General features: G+C 41.3%; 1 protein-coding gene across 1 annotated transcript in view; it reads right to left on the minus strand.

Moving 5' to 3' along the window:
- Positions 1–5999: 5999 nt before the first annotated feature.
- LOC127625239 (PDZ and LIM domain protein 4-like) overlaps positions 6000–26386 on the minus strand; it is an 83561-nt gene continuing 63174 nt past the window's right edge. The window contains exons 6-7 of the mRNA XM_052100400.1: positions 22989–23142; positions 6000–8998 (exon numbers count right to left, since the gene is read on the minus strand). Coding sequence (XP_051956360.1) covers positions 8794–8998; positions 22989–23142 — 359 coding nt within the window. The 3' untranslated portion in view covers positions 6000–8793. The remainder of the gene's footprint in view (positions 8999–22988; positions 23143–26386) is intronic.

Consider the following 26386-nt stretch of genomic DNA (forward strand, 5'->3'; position numbering starts at 1 on the left):
TTGTCAAGTCAATAATATGGGGTCTTCCAATAGCTTTTATAGTCTATGATATTTTATGTAGAAAAGATTAAAGTTGTAAAGTCTGGGACTGGACTTGAATTTAAGGCATCATACTTTATAAATATAATTTTTTCCCATCATTCAGAAAGTTTAAAGCTTCAACTATAATCATGACAGAAACATTCAAAAATGTATTCATTGAAAGTAATAAAGAAGCAAAAATTTGACACCAGAAACACTTCGTGAAACAGTAAAAGCAAAAATACAATCAAAATAACTGCTTGTATTTAAGGAAGGTTTGGAGCTATGAACTAATTTCTGTTTTCAATACAGAGTCTATGCAGCTCAGAAAAGGAAGCTCAGTAAAGAAAGCAGTTCAATGGCAACTTGTATCACAACCGATGCAACCAAACAATGGAGATGGGCATTACTCCTACATCATGCTGGCATGGATGTGCAAGATATATCCTCAACTTTGGAGAATATGGAACTGCTATGGATTACGACACTGCAGTGACCGCTCTGAATGAAAACTTTGTACCCAGAGTAAACACTGCATTGCGAGACCTTCTATCTGATTGCACAAAAACAAGATGAGACTGTAAAAACAGCTTGTTATACGGCTTAGGCAGGCTGCTAAAGACAGTAACTTCGGATCTGATAAAGACAATCAGTTCCGTGATGCCATTTTGAGAAAATGCAATTCTGATTACATTCAGAGAAAACTATTAGAAGGCACAGAACTAACGCTAACATGCATGCTCAAAATAGCCATTCAGTGCGAGTGTGTGGAGTTGCAAATGTCTGCCATGCATGTCGGTGCACCTGAGAACGAGGCAGAGATTGCACATCACGTTGTGAGAAAAGGGAGAAGTATCAAAAGAAAATGCCAAAACAAGGTGGAGAAAAAAAAAGAGACAATGCTGTAGATGCGAAGTGATCATTTTGCCAAAGATCCAACATTTCCTGCATCGGGTCAGGAATGCAGAAAATACAAGAGCACCAACCACTTTGCTAAAATATGCAAGACCAAAAGTGTGACTAAACAGACAGCTAAATATGTTAGTGGAGAAATGGAGAGAACCGACAACCATCACTATGCATTTGTGGTGAAAGACTGTGATCCGAACAGATTTGTATTTTCAGTTGGAGGAGTCGATTTAAAGATGTAAATTAATTCTGGGGCTACAAGCAACATCATTGATAAAGCGATATGGGAGATGCTGAAAAGCAAAAGAATTCCACGTCACTCTTTCAAGACTGATAAAAAGCTATACATGTATGCATCCAAAGAACCCCAGCCTGTAAAGGGAGCATTCACGTGTGTGGTAAAATGTGGAAGACAGCATGCCCGGGATGAATTTACTGTCATTAATGCAAAGGGAGAGCCTCTACTGGGGAAAGATACAGCCATCAAGCTGGGTTTATTGAGAGTTGTTGTCAGTATAGCCGCAGTTAGGGATGTAGCAAATCAGATTCCGGAACAGGATCCAGCTCTATTTAAAGGAGTGGGCAAGTTAAACACTAAGTAGGTCAGCCTACGCACTGATGAGAAAGTGACTCCCGTAGCTCAACCGCTACGCCGAATTCCATTTCACCTGAGAGAAGCAGTTGAAAATAAGATCCAGAAGCTTCTACATCTCTTCTACATCTAGATATCATAGAACAAGTCATACCATGGGTAAATCTGGTGGTAGTCATACCTAAGCCCAATAATGACATTAGGATCTGCCTGGATATGAGGCAGGCAAATAGAGCAGTAACATGAGGCCGATATCCAATTCCAACAGTAGATGAGCTACTGCAAGGCATGAATGGGTCCGCCATATTTAGTAAGCTTGATCTTAAAGGGGGTTAACATCAGCTTGAGCTTACGCCAGAGTCCAGAGGCATCACAACATTCGCTGTACACAATGGCACATACAGACACAAGAGACTTTTATCATTTTAAAAAGAGATTTTTGGGACCATTGAGCGATACCAACATGAAGTTGCATTAGCACTCACAGGCACTGAGGGTGTGGAGATTTCAATTAACATTATTGCGCTTGCTCTAAACCAAGAGACACATTATCAGACTGCATGCAGTCCTGTGGAGGCTGGTAGACTGCGGATTGACACTCAATTGGGAAAACTGTCAGTACAATATGAACAAGCTAGATTTCATGTGAATGCTTCTTTCAGAAAAGGGGATTGGCCCAACAGCTGAGAGGGTCCATGCTGTGGTTGAGGCCAGAGAGCCAGAGAACCAGAGAACACATCAGAAGTGCAAAGTTTCTTGGGTCTTGTGGGATATAGCAGCTGGTTTATCCCACAATTTGCATCAGTCAAAGAACCACTGAGGAGATTGACAAAGAAAGACACATTTGGCCCCGAACAAACGCATTCCAAGCCTTGAAACAAAAAATAGCTGAAGCTGAAACCCTCACCTACTTTGACAAAAAAGTGCCTACCAAGGTCATTGCAGATGCAAGCCCTGTAGGTATATGAGTTGTACTGATTCAGGAACAGAAAGGAGAAAGTACCCCCATATGCTATGTCAGTCACAGCCTGAACGAATGTGAGCGTAGATACTAGCAGACTGTGCGCAAGGCGCTGTCCTTAGTTTGGGCATGCAAGAGACTTCATCCATTTATACAGTGTATGGGCAAAAGTATATCGGGGCCAAATGTAGACACAACACAACCCACACTCCGCTCCACTCTCTTTTTCAGTGGGATGCTGGAACTGCCAGTCAGCTGTGAAAAAAGCTGACTTCATTCCAGCCTTCACCACACAGTCCACCCTCAGCATCCTTGCACTGACGGAGACATGGATACTTCCAGAGGATACAGCAACACTCGCTGCTCTCTCCAACAACAACTTCTTCTCTCACACCCCTCGACATACCGGCAGGGGAGGGGGAACAGGTTTGCTCATTCCAAACAACTGGACATTTTCACCACACTACTCTCTATGTAACAATACTTCATTTGAATTCCATGCTCTTACTACAATGCAACCCACAAAAATCCACGTTGTTGATTTCTATCGCCCTCCAGGTCAGCTGGCAAACTTTCTTAAGGAGTTGGATGTCCTGCTGTCTTACTTCCCTGAAGATGGTAGGCCACACCAAGACAATCCCCAGGCCACTGAACTTCTTTCTTTTCTTGCCTCGTTTGACTTGGAAAGACTAAGCACCACAGCAACTCACAGATCGGGCAACCAGCTGGACCTCATTTTTACATGTAACTGTACCAACACAAATATTCAAAGAAAAGAAAGCATGTGGAGTGGTGGTGGTGTAGTGGTCTAAGCACATAACTGGTAATCTGGTAATCAAAAGGACGCTGGCTCGAGCCCCACAGTCACCACCATTGTGTCCTTGAGCAAGGCACTTAACTCCAGGTTGCTCCGGGGGGATTGTCCCTGTAATAAGGGCTCTGTAAGTCGCTTTGGATAAAAGCATCTGCCAAATGCATAAATGTAAATATTCTTGTTACTCCTTTACATGTCTCTGATCACTATTTGATTCAACATGACTCTTCCATCTATCTTAAAACAGACTCCATCTTTGGGTTCCTTTTTCCATAACTTCCGTTCTCTCTCACAAAAAATTATATATATTCTTGTGGCACTATGATCTGTCTTGAATACTACCATTCTGATGACAGTGAAACTTTGTAATGCAGCGCTTTTCATACCCCTGTCTCCTTAAGATGATTTGCTTATGATGTATTCTTCTTTTGTAAGATGCTTTGAATAAAAGTGTCTGCCAAATTAATACATGTAAATCAAAAAATGTTATTTAGTCACAGACCATAAACCACTTGAAGCAATTTACAGTCTGCACACAAAGCCATGTGCCCGCATTGAAAGGTGGGTGTTAAGGCTGCAACCATTTAACGTGTGGTTGACATTCCCAGAAAGCAGAACATAGCAGATCCACTCTCACGTCTCATCTGCAAAAGCTGGAAAAGCAGACGCATGAGCATGGTTCGGAGGAATATGTATGATTTGTTGCAGTGAACATCACACCAAGGGCACTCACAATAAGGACTGTTGAGGAAGCATCAGCCAAGGATAATGAACTGGGAGAAGTCAGACAGGCCATACATGGTTGTTTGGATGTGCGCAAATCATACGCACACATTGCCAGTGAGTTGAGTGTGATTAGACAATTAGTCTTGAGAGGGACACACATTGTGCTACCCCAGTCACTTTGTGCTAGAGCTTTACATTTAGCTCATAAGAGACACTTGGGCATTGTGGGCACCAAACAATATCTTCATAGTAAAGTGTGGTGGCCAGCAATTGACAAAGACGCAGAGAGACATGTCAGATCATGTCATGGGTGCCAAATAGTCATGAGACCTGATGGGACAGAGCCACTGAGGCCAACAACTCTACCTGAAGGACCCTGGCAGGATCAAGCCACAGATTTACTAGGCCTGCTGCCAACAGGAGAGTCCATATTAGTTGTTGTTGACTACTACAGCCGATATTACGCTTACACCATACTTAAGTTTACTACATTGACAGCTTGGAGGAAGTTTTCAGGCATCATGGCCTGAAAAGAAAGCAGTTCAAAGAAAGCAGTTCAATGGTAACTTGTCTTACATCTGATTCAATGAATCTTTAGCTTGTTGAAGCAAAGATATAACAGTTGTGGCTGGAGATTGTGAGGGAAAGAGAAGAAATGGAATGTGAAGCACAACTGAAGTGTGAGCTGCTCTTGGATTTGACTATGGAGAGGCCACTGAATGCTCTCCATGCATCAGAACTGCAATTTGGTCTTTACAGCTGTCCTGAAAACTCAAAACTCCTCTAATTTTGCATGCAAAGTAAACATGGACTTCTGGACTGTGATAGAGGAGGAATTTCTTCAAGAAAACATGTTCATCGAACCGCATGGCAAACATGTTTCCATCAGGATCTTTGAATAACAAGCCAACTGTAGTGAAAGAAAAAGGCATGCCTTTTTACATCAGTGAAACACAAAATGAGTTTTTTTTCTCTCTTTTCCTTATTATGACAGTTCATATTGACCATGGATGTCAAGCTCAAAAACAAAACATAAAAGTAGCCCATATGCCTATTATTTGCAAGTCTTCTGATGCCATTCAAAAGCTTTTTGTGATGAACAGATTGAAATTTCAGTAATCACTTGCTGATTATTGGACACAAGACAATTAATTATGTTAATTGTCAGTCATGTCAATGGCATCAACCAACTTGATCACATGGAAAGTCAGCATATTGGATTGGCCACATTGTGCCGACTTATTGACAAGCGCCATCTTCCATCTGAAATGTTTACATTGGCTCCAGTGTATTTAATTTCCCCTGTGGTGTGACAACAAATGCTTTGTGTCAGGAGCGTTGGAGACCCAGGTTAAGATCCTGCATTACCAGGAAGTAATCACGTTCTCATATTCAGCAACGAGCATGATTAAGAGGTTACATTTCCCCCTCTAATATAATTTTTTCCTCCACTGATGGTTAGGTTTAGGTTTAAAGTGTTCAGTTTATAAAATATGCATTCATCTTCACTCTATCACAGCCTGTACAGCTGAAAACAACTCCCTTCACAACTCGCTTTTGGCACCCCTCTTTGGACATTATACATGGAAAATGGAGCGCAAACATGTGTCCAAAACACTTACCACTTTGGACAGTGGGGGCAGTGTCTCGAATTTTGGTAAACACAGACTGATTTCAACTTAACAAAAGTCAACCCACTGTTTCCGATTTCACTGTAAGATCAGTCTGTGTTAAACCTGGTGCAACGTGTCTTGACGAGCCATATTTTAATGGGCACAAACATCAATAAGATTTGAAAGGGCAAGGGAAGATTCTCAGAGAATAATGATTCGATTCTGAGTCTGAATGTAAACTTTTGGTTATATTATTTACTTTTATTATATTTATTTATTTCAAATTTTTGTAGCTCGACAGCATCCGTCACCGATCACTTTTGTTATATGGATAAGATGATGAAAATTTCTGCATGAAAAATCTTTTTGTGTTTCATAGAGCCTTGACAGTGAATATTTATTTAGTTCCTTGTCATTTAAAAGACTAACAATCTGTTAGCATCCAAATTATTTACAGATGTCTCTAAGTACAAGGAGGCAGTTATACAATGTGTTATGAATTTTAAAAAAGGCACACATTTATGTAATTCATAAGAAACTACCAAAACTAACATTTGTTATTTTTTTACAGAATGTACAAAAGCATCAACAAATCTCTGCAGTCTCTGTGGTAAAGAAAAGCAGCCCCCAAAAAATAAAAATAAAAGCATCTCTACTTAAGTAATCTTTGTTTCTTGTCATCGGTTTCATTGATAAAACATAAAGCAGCCCTCTTAAAAAAAAAAGAAAAAAATTATATTAATAATTTACATCTGTTAAAAAGGCCAGAAACATACTCTACGGAAGTGTGAAAACATAGATGCAACTGCTTAGTCAACGCATTGTAAGCCCATGGTCCTATTGCATATAACAAGCATTGTCGTCTTAATCTGGTGGTAAGGAGCATCAGTATTCAAGGGGGCGATAGAGTTCACTTCAAATATCTAGGCCAGGGGTCAGCAGCCTTGACAAGGAGTGCCAATTGTTATTTTCCTGGTCAATCAATGGCTGTGCCAAAAGAAGAAAAAAAAGGGGGTCATTTATGTGAGTCCAAATGTTCCTATTTTGCATTTTTCTAATTTGTTTATTTTTCATTACAAATGATATTATCAGCATAACAGTTTGAGTGAAAAAGTTGTGCTAAACGTGATGATTATGATACAATCATGATACTGCAGGTACATTTTCACTGAGCATCTTAAGTGCTTTAATGAAAGAAAACCTGTTCTTTTGTACAAAATGAGTTACAGCTAATGTCACAAATTTGCTTATTTGATTACTGATCACGAAATTGTGTGGAATATTAAATATTTCTTATATTATGTCATTGTAATTATGTTATCTCTAGCACACAAGCAACAGAGAGAGGAGCAGGCTATTTTATTTATATTAAGTTTTACATACCTGCATTCCAATCTACATCTTGATGTAATCCTTCCTCATGATCATGCAGTTTGTTTTCATCAGATGAATGGGAGGCTAAAGTGTGAGGAACCTCTCGCTGCCATTCGGGCAACACAAGCCGATCAACTATTTAGCCCTTTTCGGTGAATCACATCTGCAAAATCCTAAAACTTTATTTCCAGGTTGAATTTATATTTTAAATAAACTTTTGAACAGCACAATGTGGGTTTATGTTTTCTCTTTTATTCATTTCATGTAATTTTGTGTGTGACTATGGTTTAATGAGGGTGTACCTGTATGTGAAATCTCAAGGATTAATAATGGTGTTTTCCTTATTACATCATGTGTTGTTTTGAAAGCAAAAAGAAATGAATGAAACAGGGAATGTAGGCTGCCATCCGTGCAACCTGACGATTTACGATTAGCAGGTGGTTACGCACGATTAACCGAATGTGAAGCGCTGCGGGCTTGTGTTGTGCGAATGGCTTGCGTGTGCAGCGAGTCTCGTCAATCTTTAATAGAGTTTAGTCATTCAGCTGATGAAAACACACTGTGTGATCATGAGGAAGGATTACATCAAGATGTAGATTGGAATGCAGGAGCGAAATTTATATAAATAAAATAGTCTACTCCTCTCTCTCACAGTTGCTGGCGTGCCAGTGATTACCCCTCCTCGTGCCAATGCTGGCACGCATGCCATAGGTTGCCGACCCCTGGTCTAGGCCATTAAACATAATGTGTTATTTTTCACGTAGCTAGCTATGAACATGTTGACATATGAGTGTGTGCTAGAGTATTTACTAAATAAACGAAAGAAGGAAATACATAATAAAAGGTGGTATGTGCAGAATGCTACCACATGTGAAATCAAGCTTGTGCTGTTAGAAGTGTTTGCATTCATGTCCTTCTGAGAATGCAATGTTTAGTTGCGTTCAGTTATGATGCATTTCCGAACATGACACATGAAACAGAACAGCGCCAAGTTATTAAAAATGTATATACTACAAATCACCTCTATAAATATTGTAATGAGATTATTAGAATGGTTAATTCATAATTAATTAATTACTTGTAATTCACTTATTTGCAAGTAACTGTAATCTGATTACTAGATTTTAAAATGTCATGTTCCACTACTTTTGACTTAATTAGTTACTGTACTAAATTACTTTTATGTTGTAATTAGATTACACCCAACATTGAAGTAGAAGCAGTTGCGTTTATGTACTTCCAAGAATGCAACTCATAGTTGTGTTATATGAAGTTGGATTTGGTAACCGATGCTAATGATATAATACACTTCTAAGCCAAAGAATAAACACAATGTCCCAAACTGAATAAATGAATTCCATTTCCATTTTCCATATGGCTTGAGGCATTTTCATGGCCTTTTTGAACACATCAGTCCATCACATCTTTCAGAACAACAAATCTCTGGAGTGCCACTGGAATTTAGGTGAACAGATGTTCATCAAAGTATCTGGGTCATGGTTTATTTTTCTACACCGTTACCTTACATTTCCATTTTCCTCCTTAAAACAACAGCAGAATCACTCAGCAAGAATGTTGTTGACTTTCTTACATTGGAAAAAGTGCTTCTGGCCTAGAAAACAGCTCTTCTTTTGAGTTCAGTGACAACACAGCAGGTTAAAAAGCAGAACATGAACTGGAGCAGTCTCAACTTTCTGGATTGCAGGACTGGGTTGGTCATGTCGAATCCTTGCCCAAGAGCTTGTGAGTGTGTTTGTGTTATACTGTATGTTAAGGTATATGTTCACACCAGTTCCACTTTGGAGTTAGGGTACACGGCCACCACATCATAACCCTCAGGAGGCTGCACGCGCTCCTTGGCGTGGGTCTCACAATACAGATTGTCATCAATGAAGAAATACCCTCTTTGCTTTAGATTGAGCCCACAGTCATCACATATGAAACAATCAGGATGATAGAGCTTGTCTCTGGCCTTCACGATGGTTCCCCTGTGTGTGTAAAGACAAATATATGTGACTATATGAAAGACAGTTCTCATATACAAGTTATTATAACTTATTGTGCTTGTACTTTAATGTCACTTTAAAGTAATATTTGGAAATTCAGACAGACAGAATTAGCCAAGAAATTTCAAATGTGGAAAGCATTTAAATCCATTTGACCCTTTGGTAAGCTCTGTCCTCCGTTCTATAATAAGGAATTTAAGATTTCTGTATTGTGCAAAATACAGTGCAATTTTCAGTAAAATGTGCTTAAAAATGCTTAAAACAAAAAAGATAGCTGGAATGAAGTGTGGCAATTTTATCTTCCAATTTTCTTATAAGAAATTGCTAAGTAATGTAGTAACAATCATAAAGTGATAAAAATCAAGGCAAACACTGCAGATAAGACTCCTTTGATAGCCTGTGATAAGGAGGAGGGTGTGGTCGGGCCATAACGATGGACAGCCAGTGCTGAATCAGCCCAATCAGCGGGGGAGGGATAAAGAGGAGCCGTGGATGCCAGTTCCTCTGCCAGGAAGGGGAGGAGCCATTCCATCTCCCAGGGGTCAGAGGACTTGCTGCCGCCCAAAGAGGGCGGAGGAGTGGCTGAGGACCAGGTGACAGCGTGTCTGGGGACTGGCGAGCAAGTGTTTATTTCTCTCTCTCTCTCTCTCTCCCCTCGCTCTTTCCTTCTCCCCTCATCTCTCCCAGGGCTCCAGAGAGGCGGGGAAGACCTGCCGGCAGAAGGATGGCCGGAAGGGCAACACCTCCCCTCCAGGAAAGGAGTGTGTCGGTTTCCCAGCCTGAATCATGCAGCGGAGGAGTGTGACGAGGAGGAGAACATGGCCGTGCTGTGAACTCTTTATTTCCTACAGTATCCCCTCTTTTATGACCGGAATCAATATGTAAATAAACTAATGTTAAATTAAAGGCATTCATTTACCTTGAAGCACATGTAAGTGTTCTTATTGTTATGTTATTTGGGAGTGATGCTGACACATAGTTTAATCCAAAACATGATCATATTACCTTATTCTAAAGAATTATTTAAAGGGTACACTTAACATTAATGTCCCCCTTGTTAAAGGGATAGTTCACCCAAAAAGGAGAATTCTCTCATCATTTACTCACCCTCATACCATCCCAGATGTGTGACTTACTTTCTTCTGCAAAACACAAACAAAGATTTTTAAAAGAATATTTCAGCTCTGTTGGTCCATACAATGCAAGTGAATGGTGACCAAAACTTTGAAGCTCAAAAAAGCACATAAACGCAATCCATAAGACTCCAGTGATTAAATCAATGTCTTCAGAAGCGATATGATAGGTGTGAGTGAGAAACAGATACATATTTAAGATTTTATATTATATATATTTAATAACTTAAGATAGATTTAATAGTATATTATTTTCACAATCAGCCACCTACTTGTCTGGGCTGGTCAAAGGTAGAGATTGATAGCAAAAAAGGACTTCTGAAGACATGACTTGAACCACTGGAATCATATGGATTACTTTTATGCTGTATTTATGTGCTTTTGGAGCTTCTGAGTTCTGGTCACCATTCACTTGCATGGTATGGACCTACAGAGCTGAAATATTCTTCTAAAAATCTTCATTTGTTCATCTTCAGAAGAATGTCATGCATATCTGGCATGGCATGAGGGTGATGAGAATTTAAATTTTTTCATAACTATTCATTTAAGAAGATGCTAACTAGTGAGTCGTTTTACCTCAGACATTATAAATGTTTAATAACACCTATTCAACATTAGTAGACTAAGAAAATGTACCTTAATGTAAAATGTACACATGAAACATTAATGAGTTTCCCACAGATATTTCAGATGATATAGAAACTGTTGTATTGATCAAGTGTATATATCCTTCATTGCTAGTAGCGTGTGAGTGTGTGTGTGTGTGTGTGTGTGTGTGTGTGTGTGTGTGTGTGTGTGTGTGGAGGGTGTGTCAATTCATTATAACATAATGGATAATAAAAGTTCAAATTAATGAACAGATAAATAAAAGAAAAAGTATATTCAATGTAGGGATGCCTCGGTGTGAGATTTTGATGGTTAGATTATCATCTGAGAATGAAATCGTGGTTAACCGGTTTTACAATTATATGCACATTTTCTTAAACATTAACTTAAACATTACAAAAAGTAGCATATTTTAATTCATCACTTTAAAATCCCCACAGCTAAAAATATTAAACATACTAGTTTGTTGTTAGACAATTAGTGGAGCATCCTGTCCCATTTGTAGAATGTGTCTTTCTAAGAATTGTCTGCTTGTTTTACATCCATCATCTTGCCATTTAAATGCTGCCAAACAGCCGATTTAAGTCGCTTTTATGATGGATATGAATCTGGTATATTGAATTCCTCTGTTATATTTAGGAGTTTGTGTGTGTTTAAGCTTCAGTTTCATGTAAATTGAAAGTTCACATTCAGTTTGTGACACCTGGCCAAACACCACATGGCCGCCTTCCATAACCATAGCAACAGCTATGGTTACCCACAAAGTGTTTTCCCATTTAGGCTTACAAAATCTTACAAAATACTCTTTTATATTATATATTTATACATTATAAAATATTTTTGCCATGTGTAATTAAAGCATTTCACGGTTTTTAACTGTGGATTCTAAATTCTTATGGTTAAATTAACTGTGATATTTTTAATTGCGGTAAACCCTTATAATCATGTCATCACTAATTCAATGCATACTCTTAAATATTTATACACAGTATCATATAAAACATTCAGAATAAGCATTAGGGTTAATGTTTCAGAAAAAAATCACCCCCTTCACGTGTGCCACCGTCTCCCCCAATTCTACACCAGTGTGTGTGTGTGTGTGTGTGTGTGTGTGAGAGACGAGAGCAAGAGCGAGAAATGTAAAAAAATGTAGGATATTATAGACATGGTCATTCTTATCAAATGCACTTAACCAATGTCTTTGTTTTATTTTGTTATTTTGTTGTGGTAGCCTGTAGAGCTCTTTGAAATAACGAAAATAATTTGGCAAAGTGATGTGGAACTGTTATGCGGACAAGACCTGGAACTACTTCATAGCAGTGCATTTACTTGAAAAAGAATTGCATGCCTTAGAACGTCCATCAACCAATTAGAATCAAGAATTCAACAGACCCTGATATTGACCTTCAACAGATATGATATATACCAGTGTTTCCCAACACTTGTGTGTCGTGAAAGATTGTCAGGTGTGCCGTGGAAAATTATCAAATTGCACAAAATAAATAAATGCATGAAAAAAATTATTCATAATTTCAGGGATCCAAACTCCTTTTGAAGCCATAATCAATCACTTTTGTGATTGTGAAGAACAATGATTAATGTGCAAAAGTGAGTGATGTTTATACGCGTTAAGGGTCTCTCACATGACTCGTGTCAGCGCTGCAGAATACATTGAATCTATGAAGTAACAACACACCAAAGTGTTTTTCACACACGTTTTTGCTTCACCAATAATGTCTTTATTGGTTAAAGCTTTTTTCTCTCTTCCAAAACACATTTTCAATGTTTATTGTGCACACCTCACGCTTTTTTACGTGGCAAACTCGTAAAATCACCCCTGTGACGCTTTCTGCAACTCTTGTCATGTGGAGGGCGATGCGGCGCTTGACGCTGGGTTCAGCCTCCAGAACCAAATTAAAACTGCCAAGAGAAGTTGTCTGTCTGAGGCAAAGACAAAAAATCTAATGACAATTGCCTCAGCATCAGTCTCCCTTGATGCGATTGATTACGCACAGGCGAGCACCCAGTTTAAATCGATGCGGAAAAGGAGGAAGGTTTGAGTTGTCGATTGAGTTCTGTTCAGTTTTTCATATGATCATATTTGTTTTTTGTAATATTGTGTTGATCATATGTCGTGTTTTAGTGGCTTCCGCTGTCACAGCATGGGAAAAAACAATCATCTGCTTCATGTGGTGTCTCTGTTATTCATCTGTTCTCTTCATAAATAAATAAATGCATAATCTGCTATATGATCGTCCTGTAAGTTCATGATTAAAAATGAAAACGTGAATGAAAATAAAAGCTATTAAATGTTGTATTATCATTAAAATATGAAAATTAAAATGATGGGTAATAATAGATTATGACGGAATTTTTACAACCCTGTCCATCAATATGACGGATGATGAGCAAGACTAACGCAAGCACTGATTGTGACTTTTTTTTTTGTTGCATAGCCGAATTTCAAACATTATGCTACTAAGATGGACAGAAAACATGGACAAGTTCTTGAAAAGGAAAAATATTGACGATTGTTAGCCAGTGTGGGATAGTGGTGTGTCGTAGCATTTTTTAGTCATAAAAAGTGTGCCATGGCAGAAAAAAGGTTGGGAAACACTGATATATGCTGTGAATGAGCATGAAGACTTGAAGTGTTTTTGACTTTAGGTAACTAGGACTAGGTAAGTTGGAACAGAAGTTGGAGTAGCACCATTCATTTGACATCAACGTGACAAGGAAAGTGACAACACAATTGAGTCAAGACATTACAGTATAAACACAAAGCGAACTGCAGCAAAATGACAATTTCCCTTGTTTTAATCTCACTATAATAGTCTATTTTTGCTGGAATGTGAAATAAATCTCAAGGGCATTTTATGTTTTTGATTTGTTGATCCAGATAATTTATTAAGCATTTATAACTTTAAGTGATGTTATAAATGGTAAATGGTCTGCACTTATATAGCACCTTTTAAAGCCTTAACAGTATTCAAAGCGCTTTACACTGCGTCTAATTCACCCACACACACACACACACACACACACACACACCAATGGCAGCAGAGCTGCTATGTAAGGTATGTAAGCTAGCCTGCCATTGGGAGAAACTTGGGGTTCAGTGTCTTGGCCAAGAACACTTCGGCATGTGGAGTCATGTGGGCCGGGATTCAAACCACCAACCCTGCGATTAGTGGCCAACCCACTCTACCAACTGAGCCACAGCCGTTATAAACTCTTATCAATGACTACACAAAGTCACACACTGTAATATGCTCTGGCCCCCTCTCTGCTCATTGTGGTGATGAGGTTTATAGTCAGTTACTCCTCAGGGGAATTCGCCGAGTGGGTGGGGGTTGGGGGGGACTGTCGTGAGGGGGCGTGAGGTCCGAGAACCACGTCTGGGTGGACCAGTAGGGTGCTATTAGGACAACCTGCTCCTTGTCCTAGGCTCACTGGGGGAACGCATACTTACGTAGCCCCGGGGCCAGCTGTGCGTCTGGGCGTATCAGAGCGGGCAGTGGGACAATTCCCGGGAAGCGAACAGGTCTACCTGCTCTTGACCGAATCGACTCCAAACCATCTGGACCACATGGGGGTGGAGTCTCCACTCTCCCCTGAGCGTGACCTACCATGACAGTGCGTCTGCCAAGTGAGTGGCTTGCAACGACTTGAGCTGCTGCTGACTCCAACGGAGAAGACGGCGGGTGAGTCACGACATGCGACGAGTGTGCACTGCACCTTGGCGGTTGATGTACACTGCCATCACGTACTTGCCCTGGATCAATGGTCAAAGCCTCTGCAGGGCGAGCAACACTGCCAGCAACTCGAGACAGTTGATGTGCCAATGCAGTCGCGGACCAGTCCAGGAACCGGCGTGTGCACGTTGCACACGGCACCCCAGCCAAACTTGGAGGAGACTATCATGACGAAAACTCGCCTGGAGACCTGCTCTCTTTTAGAGGGAGAATATATACTCTTTTAGAGGAAGAATACACTCTTTTAGACTGCTGAAGCGCCCAGTGGTGTTCTCTGCACTCCACCGGTGCAAGAGGGGAGAAACCGCTGTAATCCACCGTAAATCCAACAGCTTTGCAGAGGTGAATGGATCGGTGGAGGAATTCAGCTCACTGAATGAGTGGTAGCGAGCCAGCTCCTTTTATACCTGTATGTCTGGGGGAGTGGCATGCAAATTCCACTTGCCAATTTCCATTGGCCTTTTCTCAAAGATCAGAGGTGTTTGGGGCTCCAAAGGGCGACCCCTAGTGTCACTACATCGACACAACGTCGAGTGATTGACAGATAGGGAAAATGTATACATATAAATTATGCGATGAGCATTTGAACAGCGGTGAAACACTTTCTTATGATGTGTTACATTCATACGAGCAGACAGAGAAGTAAGTTTGAAGTAAGTTTGCAGCAGAAGAAATAGAAATAAACCTTGTGTAAATTGTCAGCTTTATGCTAAGCTAAAATGTTATCTCTAGCCATTTTACATGCACATGCTACAAGGCACGATAATTTTTTTTATCAAGAAAATTTACGTTGGATCATAATTCCTTTTTTTCTAGTAAGACCTTTGATATTAGTGCAAAAGTCGTATTCTTGATAATCATTTTTGTATTGTTTTCCTGTAAAAATATAAAAACATCTTTAAAACAAGATTAATTTGATTTAACTTCCTGCATAAGCTATTTAGGTTTTTCAGTTAATGTATTTTTAACATGTGTATTTTGTCTTACTGTACTGGCAGAGTTTTAATAGTCAAAACAAGTGAAAAAAAATCTACCAGTGCTGAAGGAGTAATCCAAAGTATTTAGAATACATTACTGACCATGAGTAATCTAACGGAATATGTTGCAAATGTCATTTTACTGCATGTATTCTGTAATCTGTAGTGGAATACATTTCAAAAGTAACCCTCCCAACCCTGTTTATAGTAGATTAGTGCAACTGAATGGCTGGATGTCGGAGAGGTGTTCGGAGAATAACATAGGATTTATAGATATTTGGAAGTGTTTTTGGGTTAGAACTGACATGCTAAAGAGAAGGTGCCACTCTCCTCTCTAATAATTTGGCTCATAGTCTTAATAATGATAGTATTTGACTAACTGGAGCCCAGGTCAGGAAGCAGACAAACTGGTTAATCTAAACATCTGCAAGCTGCCTTGAAACATTACACTAGATATCATATAGAGAACTGTGTCTGTTCGCCAACTTCCAAACACAAAACTCTCAATAAATAATTTAGAAAAAAAATTAAGGGAAAACTTGAAAAAATTAAAATGAAAGATAAACATCATATGAAGGTAGGGCTACTAAACTTTAGATCTCTTTCTACCAAAGCACTAACTGTAAATTCAATTATTACAGATCATAGTTTGCATGCGCACTGTTTGACTGAATCCTGGCTTAAACTGGATGAATATATTAGTTTAAATGTATCTACTCCCCCAGGTTATTGTTATAAACATGAGACTCGTCTGATGGGTCGAGGAGGAGGTTTTGATATAATTTATAGTGAAGTTTTTGGTGTTGCTCAGAGGACAGGATATAAATGTAAGTCTTTTGAACTAATAATGCTTAATGAAAAAGCAAGAGTTATCTCCAAAAAAACTATGCTAGAACGTTTCTCAAAATTAATTTTACATTTGAAGGCACTGTATATTACAGCATTCATTACAATTTATTATATATTATAATTATATTGTCATTGCTGCACTTTACCTCTGTTTACTGCAGCTGATTCAAACTATTACAAAAAATACATTGTTTCACTCTTTTGTAGAAGTTTCTTATCATATGACATCACTGTTTACTTAAAGAGCATTAGGGGAACAACTGAGAACTTGTGTCCTGGGGGAATGTGCAGATGGTAAAAAAGTTATTTACATTAATACTGTTATGGATTGAAGAAGGGAAGACAAGAGGGCTGGATCCAAGTGCGGCTAATGTTTTAATGAAACTATAAATGAATACAAATGACAAGTAGACACTGGAACAAAACAAACATCCACGATGGGAAACTGAAATCTAAACAAGAGCAAACATGAACACGACTGAGGCACAGGGTCAAAACACATACAGGAACAGGTATACATCTACATATAACGATCGACAGTCACTAAACAAAGAACCAGGGTTTAAATACACAGACACAATGAGGACTGAACGAGACACAGGTGAGAACAATGATGAGTGCAGGCAGTGAGGGAGGCCGGGAATTGTGGGAATTGTAGTTTTTAGACAAGGACAGTGAAACACGGGGCGGACAACAAGGAAAACGTGACATGGAGCGTGATCAGTGACGAGTGAAACAGAAAACACGGGACAGACAACACAGGATCGTAACATAGGCCCCCCTCAAAAGGACCGAATTCCAGACGGTCCTAGAGGGGAAAGACCCACAAAAACAAAAAATGACCAAGGAGTGAGGGGGTAGACCCGGGGAGAAAACAGACAGACGAAAGGGGGCACAGAGACAGTCCAAGGAGGCACAAGGGACAATTAGGCAGTCCATGGGGGCAAAAGGGGCAATTAGGCAGTCCACCGGGGCACAAGGGGCAGACAGGCAGACCAGGGAGGCCAAGAGGGCAGACAGGCAGTCCACGGAGGCGCAAGGGGCCGACAGGTAGACCAGGGAGGACGAGAGGGCAGGCAGACAGTCTATGGGGTTGTGAGACGGGGCCAGAGTCAGGTGGCCTGGGGAGCCTCCACCGGGTAGGAACAGGTTTAGGAGGCCAGGGAGGTGGCCACAAGGCAAGGACCGGTTCAGGAGGTCTGGGAGGTGGCCACAGGACAGGGACAGGTTTAGGTGGCCTAGGAGGTGGCCATAGGGCAGGGACAGGTTTAGGTGGCCTAGGAGGTGGCCATAGGGCAAGGGCTGGTTCAGGGGGCCTGGGAGGAGGAGTGGCCACTAGGGGAGCCGCGGAGCCAAGGAGGATTTCTGAGGCAGAGCAGTCGAAGACTTGGGTGGCGGCGCCGAAGGAGGCGTAGGCAAGGCCGCAGGAGACCCTGGGGGCGGAGCAGAGGCAGGCAGAGCCGTGGGAGACACTGTGGGCGGAGCAGAGGCAGGTTGAGCCGTGGCAGACTCAGGTGGTAAGGCCTTGGGTGGACCAGGAGGCGGAACCGTGGTGGGCGGAGCCAAGGAGGACTTTGGAGGCAGAGCCGTAGAAGACTCAGGAGGCGGAGCTGAGGGAGGCTCAGGGGCCTCAGGAGGCGGAGCTGAGGGAGGCTCATGGGCCTCAGGAGGCGGAGCTGAGGGAGGCTCAGGGGCCTCAGGAGGCAGAGCTGTGGGAGGCAGAACCATGGAAAGCTCTGGAGGCTCAGGAGGCAGAGCCGCAGGAGGCTCTGGAGGTGGAGCCGCAGGAGGCTCGGGAGGCAGAGCCGTAGGAGGCTTGGGGAGAAGGGCCGTAGGAGGCTCGGGAGGCGGAGCCGTGGAAGACTTGAGAGGCTCTGGAGGCGGAGCCCTGGAAGTTTCAAGAGGCTTGAGAGGCGGAGCCCTGGAGGGCCCGAGAGGCTTGAGAGGCGGAGCCCTGGAAGGCTTGAGGGGCGGAGCCCTAGAAGACTCGAGTGACTTGAGGGGCGGAGCCCTGGGAGGCTCGAGTCTTGAGAGGCGGAGCCCTGGAAGGCTCGAGAGGCGGAGTTCTGAAAGGTTCGAGAGGCAGAGCCCTGGGAGGCTCGGGAAGCTCGAGAGGCAGAGCCCTGGGAGGCTCGGGAAGCTCGAGAGGCAGAGCCCTGGGAGGCTCGAGAGGCGAAGCCCTGGAAGGCTTGAGAGGCTTGAGAGGCGGAGCCCTGGAAGGCTCGAGAGACTTGAGAGGCGGAGCCCTGGAAGCAGAGTCCTGCACGGGTCCATTTTTGGAGACCCGCCCCCGCCCGTACCCGCAAAGTTCAGCACCAGATCCGACCCGTCACCCGTGATAATATCAAAATTAAATCTGCACCCGCCCAGACCCGTTAATATTTGACCCGTGCCCGCGATAACTCACACACACTAAAATCATTCCAATTAAAGTGATTTATTTTTTATCTCGCACCTCTCTCAACATCACAATAGCCTCATGAATGGGCAAATGAAACAGGCTAAAGTGCGCTTTGTTTTGCGCCATTCAAGTAGCCTACATCGGCACCTAAATAGGCTATGGAACCTGATAACGCAAATAGACCCATTAATAAAAAATTTAAAAAAAGAACAAGAAAAAAATTGTGTTATCGCCTCCTTGTCTTCCCCTCTTGGAGGTTTGTACCCTTTGGCAAAATACCTGTAGCACTGGAAACCCCTGCTGTGCTCCTGCAAGTCTCGACATGCTTCCTACGTGCCCAGCTTCCGGCTATCAAACGCCAAAACTTTATGGCATGTTTTGCAAGCCGCAAATCCGCTAATGATGTTATTTTCCTGATCACGTATTACACCACACTTTCTCCACACATCCGATTTTGCCTTTAAAGACTCGTTGTCAACAATTTTATATACTCCGCTCACCAACTTTACTTTTACTTCATCCATAGCTACTCCTGCAACGCTCCAACTAGGCTACGAGAAGCATCAACGAAAGTCGCACTGTCGCAGTGGTGATGTAATGGGTCCAAAGGTCATATCATTGTTGCGAATGTGTAATGGTAATTTAGACACAAATATTGCACATATTTTTCATCCGCTACTACCCGCCCGCAAGGAGTTCATTATCCACCCGCATCCCCGCCCGTGAATTTTAGGAATGTCACAATCCACCCGTTTTAGACACTTTTATGCGGGTACCCGCGGGTACGCGACCCGTTGCAGGACTCTGCCTGGAAGGCTCGAGAGACTTGAGGAGCGGAGCCCTAGGAGGCTCGAGATGTGGAGCCCTGGAAGGCTCGAGAGGCGGAGCCCTGGAAGGCTCGATAGGTGGAGCCCTGGGAGGCTCGAGAGGCTCGGGAGGCGGAGCCCTGGAAGGCTCGGGAGGCTCGAGAGACTTGAGAGGCAGAGCCCTGGGAGGCTCGGGAGGAGGAGCCTTGGAAGACTCGAGAGACTTGAGAGGCGAAGCCCTGCAAGACTCATGAGACTTGAGAGGCGGAGCCTTGAAAGGCTCGAGGGGCGTTGGCTCTTGGACGGTCATGGCTACTGGCGCTGGCTCTTGGACGGTCATGGCTACTGGCGCTGGCTCTGGGACGGTCATGGCTACTGGCGCTGGCTCTGGGACGGTCATGGCTACAGGCGCTGGCTCAGGGACGTTCGAGGCTACAGGCGCTGGCTCACTGACGTATGAGTCTTCTGGCACTGGCTCACTGAAGTTTGGGGTTCCAGGCTCGCTGACCGTGGCTGACGTAGGCTCAGGCTCGCTGACCGTGGCTGGCGTGGGCACTGGCTCTCAGACCGGGGCAGGCGATAGCTGGGAGGCGGAAGCCTGTCTTCTCTTCCTCCTCCGGGCAGACGAAGTGGACCGCGCTGGCTCGTGGAAGGCGACTGGCGTGGAAGGTGACTGGAGAGTCACCACTGAGGGAGGAGAGGTAGGGTCCTCCTCAGCGAGGCCCACGGTCAACGGCGAACCGCAGACCCGCAAAGTCACCTCCATGAAGCTGCAAAGAGTCCACTCTCGCGTTGCCGGTGGCAACCGCTCCCTTAGTGAGGCGTTAAGATTGCCCCTGAAGAAGACCGTCAGGGCAGAGTCCGGGAAGTCAGAGACGTTGGCCAGCTCAAGAAAGTCGCCAATGTGGTCCTCCACCGGTCGGTCCCCCTGTTTCAGACTGAGCAGCCGGAAGTTCGCTCGTTGGACCGCTGTATCCATAGTTGGTCAATCGTTCTGTTATGGATTGAAGAAGGGAAGACAAGAGGGCTGGATCCAGGTGCGGCTAATGTTTTAATGAAACTATAAATGAATACAAATGACAGGTAGACACTGGAACAAAACAAACATCCACGATGGGAAACTGAAATCTAAACAAGAGTAAACATGAACACGACTGAGGCACAGGGTCAAAACACCTACAGGAACAGGCATACATCTACATATAACGATCGACAGTCACTAAACAAAGAACCAGGGTTTAAATACACAGACACAATGAGGACTGAACGAGACACAGGTGAGAACAATGATGAGTGCAGGCAGTGAGGGAGGCCGGGAATTGTGGGAATTGTAGTTTTTAGACAAGGACAGTGAAACACGGGGCGGACAACAAGGAAAACGTGACATGGAGCGTGATCAGTGACGAGTGAAACAGAAAACACGGGGCAGACAACATGGGATCGTAACAAATACCTGGATTAGAGTTTTACAGATACCGATAACTAAGTTGGACAGTACCTGCTGATAACCGATTAATCAACCGACAGTTTTTACATTTTAAACTGAATGAAAAAATAATACTCAAAGTAGTGCTAAAATTTATTACAAAAATAAACAGTATTGACTGAACCATGAAAATGTATTGTACTTTTTTAAATGGAATAAATATATAAATATGAATATATATGAAGTAATATTCAAATTTTAAAGTTAGTTGCTTTTTAATTTGTTGTTTCCTTGGTACACAAGAGGGCACAATAAATACATAAACCATTCAGCACCATTATATTATTGCATAGAACATTCCTATCCTGGCTTTTAAAAAAAGAGCATTACATTTTCAACTAATGTGCATAAAAGTTTTAGTCGGTCCATAACATTGACAATGTTAAGTCAAAAGTTAATTGAGGGGGGAAAATGCTTCAATAGACAGTTCACAAGGTGTTACATTTGCACTGATTCCTACTACTCATAATAACAGCAAAATACCACATTGTTTTATAATCAGTATGTAGAGTAGCAAAATTCCCAGATATCAGTGGTATTTGGCTGAACACGGTGGTGCAGCGGCTCAGACTATGAGCACATGCCAGGGGCTGTTCAAACAGACAGAACACAACAGACTGAAACCGAATGCAAGAATCTTGAGACATTTCAAAGTTGAACATCTTTCCTGATAAAGCATTTAAACAACTCATCACTTAATCTGAAAAATGCTTATAAGAGAGCAAGATGCAATGGCCAAAGACCTCCACCAACAGTAAGAGACTGTTCACACCGAACGCTTTTGCAACCATAAATGTTTTTTTCTATGTAAACGCACTCTAGATGAACGTCTTTGTTTGACTTTGTTTTTGTTTAATCAGTGTCTTGTGCAAGAGCGCTGTTTTTTAGATGATATTTCTAATTAAAAAGAACTTTAAAAGCATATTGAGACACCTGCTTTTTGTTAAACTGCATTTGTAGCACTGTGTATAGCCTTTTTAGTGCAAGAATGGGATCAATCTGAAGTCATCGTATTACAGTGAGGATAAAAAAATCGAATTGAAATCAGATGCATTTCTGATTTGTTTACATGTCTTTCGGCTGCCTGAAGATATTAATGTGCTTTCTCACATCACTAGCTTTTAATATGCAACTTAGCTGGCTAACAAATACATAAACGTGAACAGCTGGATATAAACTAATGCAAACTGATGGTAATAGATGGTAACAAACGTGACATTTAAACATTTGGGTAGGACTTGCGTGTATTTTTGTCACATTGTTCTAACCGCTTGAGGTTAGCTTTAATGTTAGTGTCCTCTCAGCCTTGTCGGTAAACATAATGCTGTTCTCTACTAATGTAGCAGATCTAGTAAACAAATTAATTACTTTATATGATATGACAATGTGTACTGTAGTGTACTGTATACATATCTTTTAGTTGTTGATGTTTTAAAGCCGCATCTGAAGTGTTCCACTCCATGCAGTGTGTAGTCTCACATATCAAAACAAACACCACAAGGCATCAGTGAAGTGATAGTTTTTATTTTGCCACCAGAGGCTGCTCTTATACTGTAAACGACAGCGGACCCTTCCCAGCCGCTCCAGCACTGGACGCACGCAACAGGGAAAAACTAACGGTGTGGATTTTTACAGATAACCGATAGTTCCAGAAATCTGTTATCGGTGGCGATTAATCGGCAAAACAGATATATCAGTAACCCTCTAACCTGGATCACCGGTGCAAAGGGGTGTGGCCACATGTTGCAGAAGGTCTAGTTTCATTCGATAATTACATATTGTACCAACTGTATGTTGGTAGCATGTGCTGTTAAAATCTTTATTTAAGTAAGAGTGTTACAATAGCCATTGAAACTAGTTCAACTGGATCAACTGAACTGGTACTTACAATAAATGGTTCAAACGCTGTTTTTTCAAACATTAGACAAATTGATAAGCAGCACTGTTTGACACACTTACACAATGCCATTGGCACAGTGCGTGCACTGGGGCAGCTTCTGTAGTCCAGGAATGGGCGTGAAAGGAGCGCTGATGGGGCTGCCCTGTTTTGGCCCTGGAGATTTCACTGGAGAACGCAAGCCTCTTACGGAGTGTCTTTCTACTGCAGAAATCCCTGAAAGTCAAATAGTGAAAAATGTATTGATATACTGTACCTGTATAAAGGGGGTCAAGCATGTATTTGAACATTTGAAATAACTAAGCAATACAATCTTTGCCTTTAAAAAAATGTTATCCATTGAAAAAGACTGTACATCCAATAACGAGAAGCACTTGGAGGTTATGTATATAAACATAAAAATTATATATTATACTTATAGTATAATATAAATATTTTAATAATTTATAATTATTAAATTGATACTCTGCATTATAAGTGCTTAATACAGTCCATAAATACACACAGGACATTTGATTTCTGTAAATAAACTTTCAAAATGAATCCACAAATAAAAGAGAAAAATTATGTTTCAAGTGTTTTAAACAAGCCCTCACCCACCTATCCGTAATTCTAGACATTCTTCTGTAAAAACAAATTTTGCAAACAAACTTTTCAGAGGTGTCGTTCACATGCAACTTTGTGCTTTTGCACCATACGAATGCACCCTGGCAAAAAAGCTAATGTCATAGGTTAAGGCCACACCTTCTCATTTATAATTGTGAGGAGGTACATATCGTACATAACTAGATCTTATCTATAGACATTCTCTCATTATTGATTTCAAAGCTGGATAATAAATTGTCCAATCCATATTCTTAATTTACTAAATAACTTAAATTCTATTAAAAATGCAGCACATTCTCATTATCTTCTATCTTCGGTAACATAGTGTCATGTTTTTGGACCGATTTAATTCACCCAAAAATAAAAATACTCTCATTGACATCCCAGATGACAAAACAAAGATTTTTAGAAGAATATTTAAGCTCTGTTGGTCCATGCAACACAAGTGAGTGGGTGCTAAAGGTTTTATGCTCCAAAATGCACAAACAAGCATCATAAATGTAATCCATATGACTCCAATGTTTTAATCCAGATATTCAGAAGTGATATTATAGGTGTGGGTGAGAAACAGTTAAATATTTAAGTCATTTTTTGCTTGATATTGTTCTCCTTGACCAGTAGGGGGCGATATGCATGAAGAATGTGAATAGCCAAAAGCATAGGAAGAAGAATGTGAAAGATAAAGTGGAGGATTGACTGAGCAGGGAGGAGAATTTATAGTAAAAAAAGGACTTTAATATTAACCTGTTTCTCACCCAACCTATCATATAGTTTCTGAAGACATGGATTTAATTACTGGAGATGTTTGTAGTACTTTTATGCTGCCTTTGAGTGCTTTTTGGAGCTTCAAAATATTGCCACCCATTCACTAGCACTGTATGGACCTACAGAACTGAAATATTCTTCCAAAAATCTTCATTTGTGTTCTGCAGAAGAAAAAATGCCATACACATCTGGGATGAGTAAATGAGGGGAATTTTCATTTTTGGGTAAATTGGCCCTTTAACCACATTGTTTTACTCTGCAACTTGTAAATAGGAAGTTTCTGTTTGATTTGATGCTTTTTGTTTACAAATGTACAATGACAAAAAGTGTTAATTGGGATTAAATACATTTAAAATGATTGATTTTATCAAAACTTGCAATGAGTAATCCAAAAGTAATCAGACTAGGTTACACATAAAAATAATCTGACATATTGTTACTAATTACAATTAAAGTATTGAATTACATTTCAGAAGTAATCTACCCAGTACTATGAGACATGACCTCAAAAGAGGGCATTGTAATTGCCTTGCCAGAAATGTATTGTGCTGTATATGCTGCCCTAAAAAGCCAAAATGTAGTAACTGAGAAAGCCAACAATAATACTGAGAAAACTGGCTTCAAAGTTTTTTAATTGTCCAGCCAAATGTGAATGATAAAATAGTCTCACTCTGCATTCTCTTAACCTTCTCTTAAAGCATATTTAAACCTATCTGTCATAGGACATATGATGTGAAGCCACTGTGTGTCTTTCCCTTTCCGCAGAATATGCTCGATATATATCTGTATTCTTTAAAAGTTCTCCTTTTGTTCCTTGAAAAAGAATTACAGCACACAGGTTTGGAAAGACATAAGGGTGGGTTTCATGAACTCCGGGGAATGCGCCTCCTCCTTCGGCCACCAGAGATCGGATTCACCGGAGTATTGACCTCAAAGCCCGCATAAGCCTGTATACCTGGTCTGATTATGCTACAGCTGTTCCTTGTTGTCTCTACCCTAATTAAATCATGTCTGTTTACTCCGTCATTGCGAAGTCTTGTTTGCTCCGGTTACATTACCGAGCGTTATCCTGTCTGAACTTTTGATATACCGTGTACCAACCTTGCTTTGTTTCCTCGACCACGTTTGTTTGCCACCTGCCCTGTTAATATCTTTGCCTGTCTTTGATTATCGCTGTTTTGCTGCCTGCCCTGATCCTCTGCCTGCTCTTATCTCGACTCTGCCTATCTACAATATCTCTGTCTGCCTGTTGCTCGACCCTGCCTGTACGACCTGAGTATTCCTCATTAAATAAACCGCTTATGGATCCCAACTCACCTGAGTCTTCATTACAGTGGGTAAATAATGACAATATATACACAATATAATTTTTGGATGAACTATTCCTTTTAACAGCATATCCAACGTACAGTATTTTACTAAGGTTTGTTTGGCCTCAGACAAAGAAATCTCTTAATACGCAAGACCAGAAAACAAATGCCTTTAGCACCTGTCCCAGAAATGAGAGCTGGACAAAATTAATGCTCTTCACAATTCAATCCCAGGTCAGATACTATTCACCACATAGACATTACTGAAAATCGTGGGTGCGTGTTAGTTACAGGGCCTGGCTGGGGTAGAGGCACTGGGCCAAGTATGGACTACAGCTGCCAAGGCCTCCTATTGCCTCTCTTTCAAGCCCAGTCTAAATCCAGTCCTGGCAGATCATGAGCTCAGAGAAGAAAATTACTCTTGATGCTGTCGGAAGAAAAATCTTTTATTAGAGAGATGGTTCACCCAAAAATGAAAATACTGTCATTAATAAGTAACCCTCATGTCATTCTAAACCTGTACGACATTCTTCTGCAAAACATTATAAAAATAATTATAGAGAATGTGCTTGTCATTTTTTTTTAAATCATGAAATGGCAAGGAATGGGGACTGGAGACAGCTTTGTGTGAAATACAAATTTAAGTTATTATTTACTGAAAATCTTGATATCTGCACTTGCTTTATCAGCACTGTTATTAGGGGCCAAGATTGTACATGTTCGTTTTCCTAAGTATATATATGTATATATGGACTGAGGGCTTGTAGGCCATTTGTAAG

This window comes from Xyrauchen texanus, chromosome 31, assembly GCF_025860055.1.
Source record: "Xyrauchen texanus isolate HMW12.3.18 chromosome 31, RBS_HiC_50CHRs, whole genome shotgun sequence".
NCBI classification, from domain to species: domain Eukaryota; kingdom Metazoa; phylum Chordata; class Actinopteri; order Cypriniformes; family Catostomidae; genus Xyrauchen; species Xyrauchen texanus.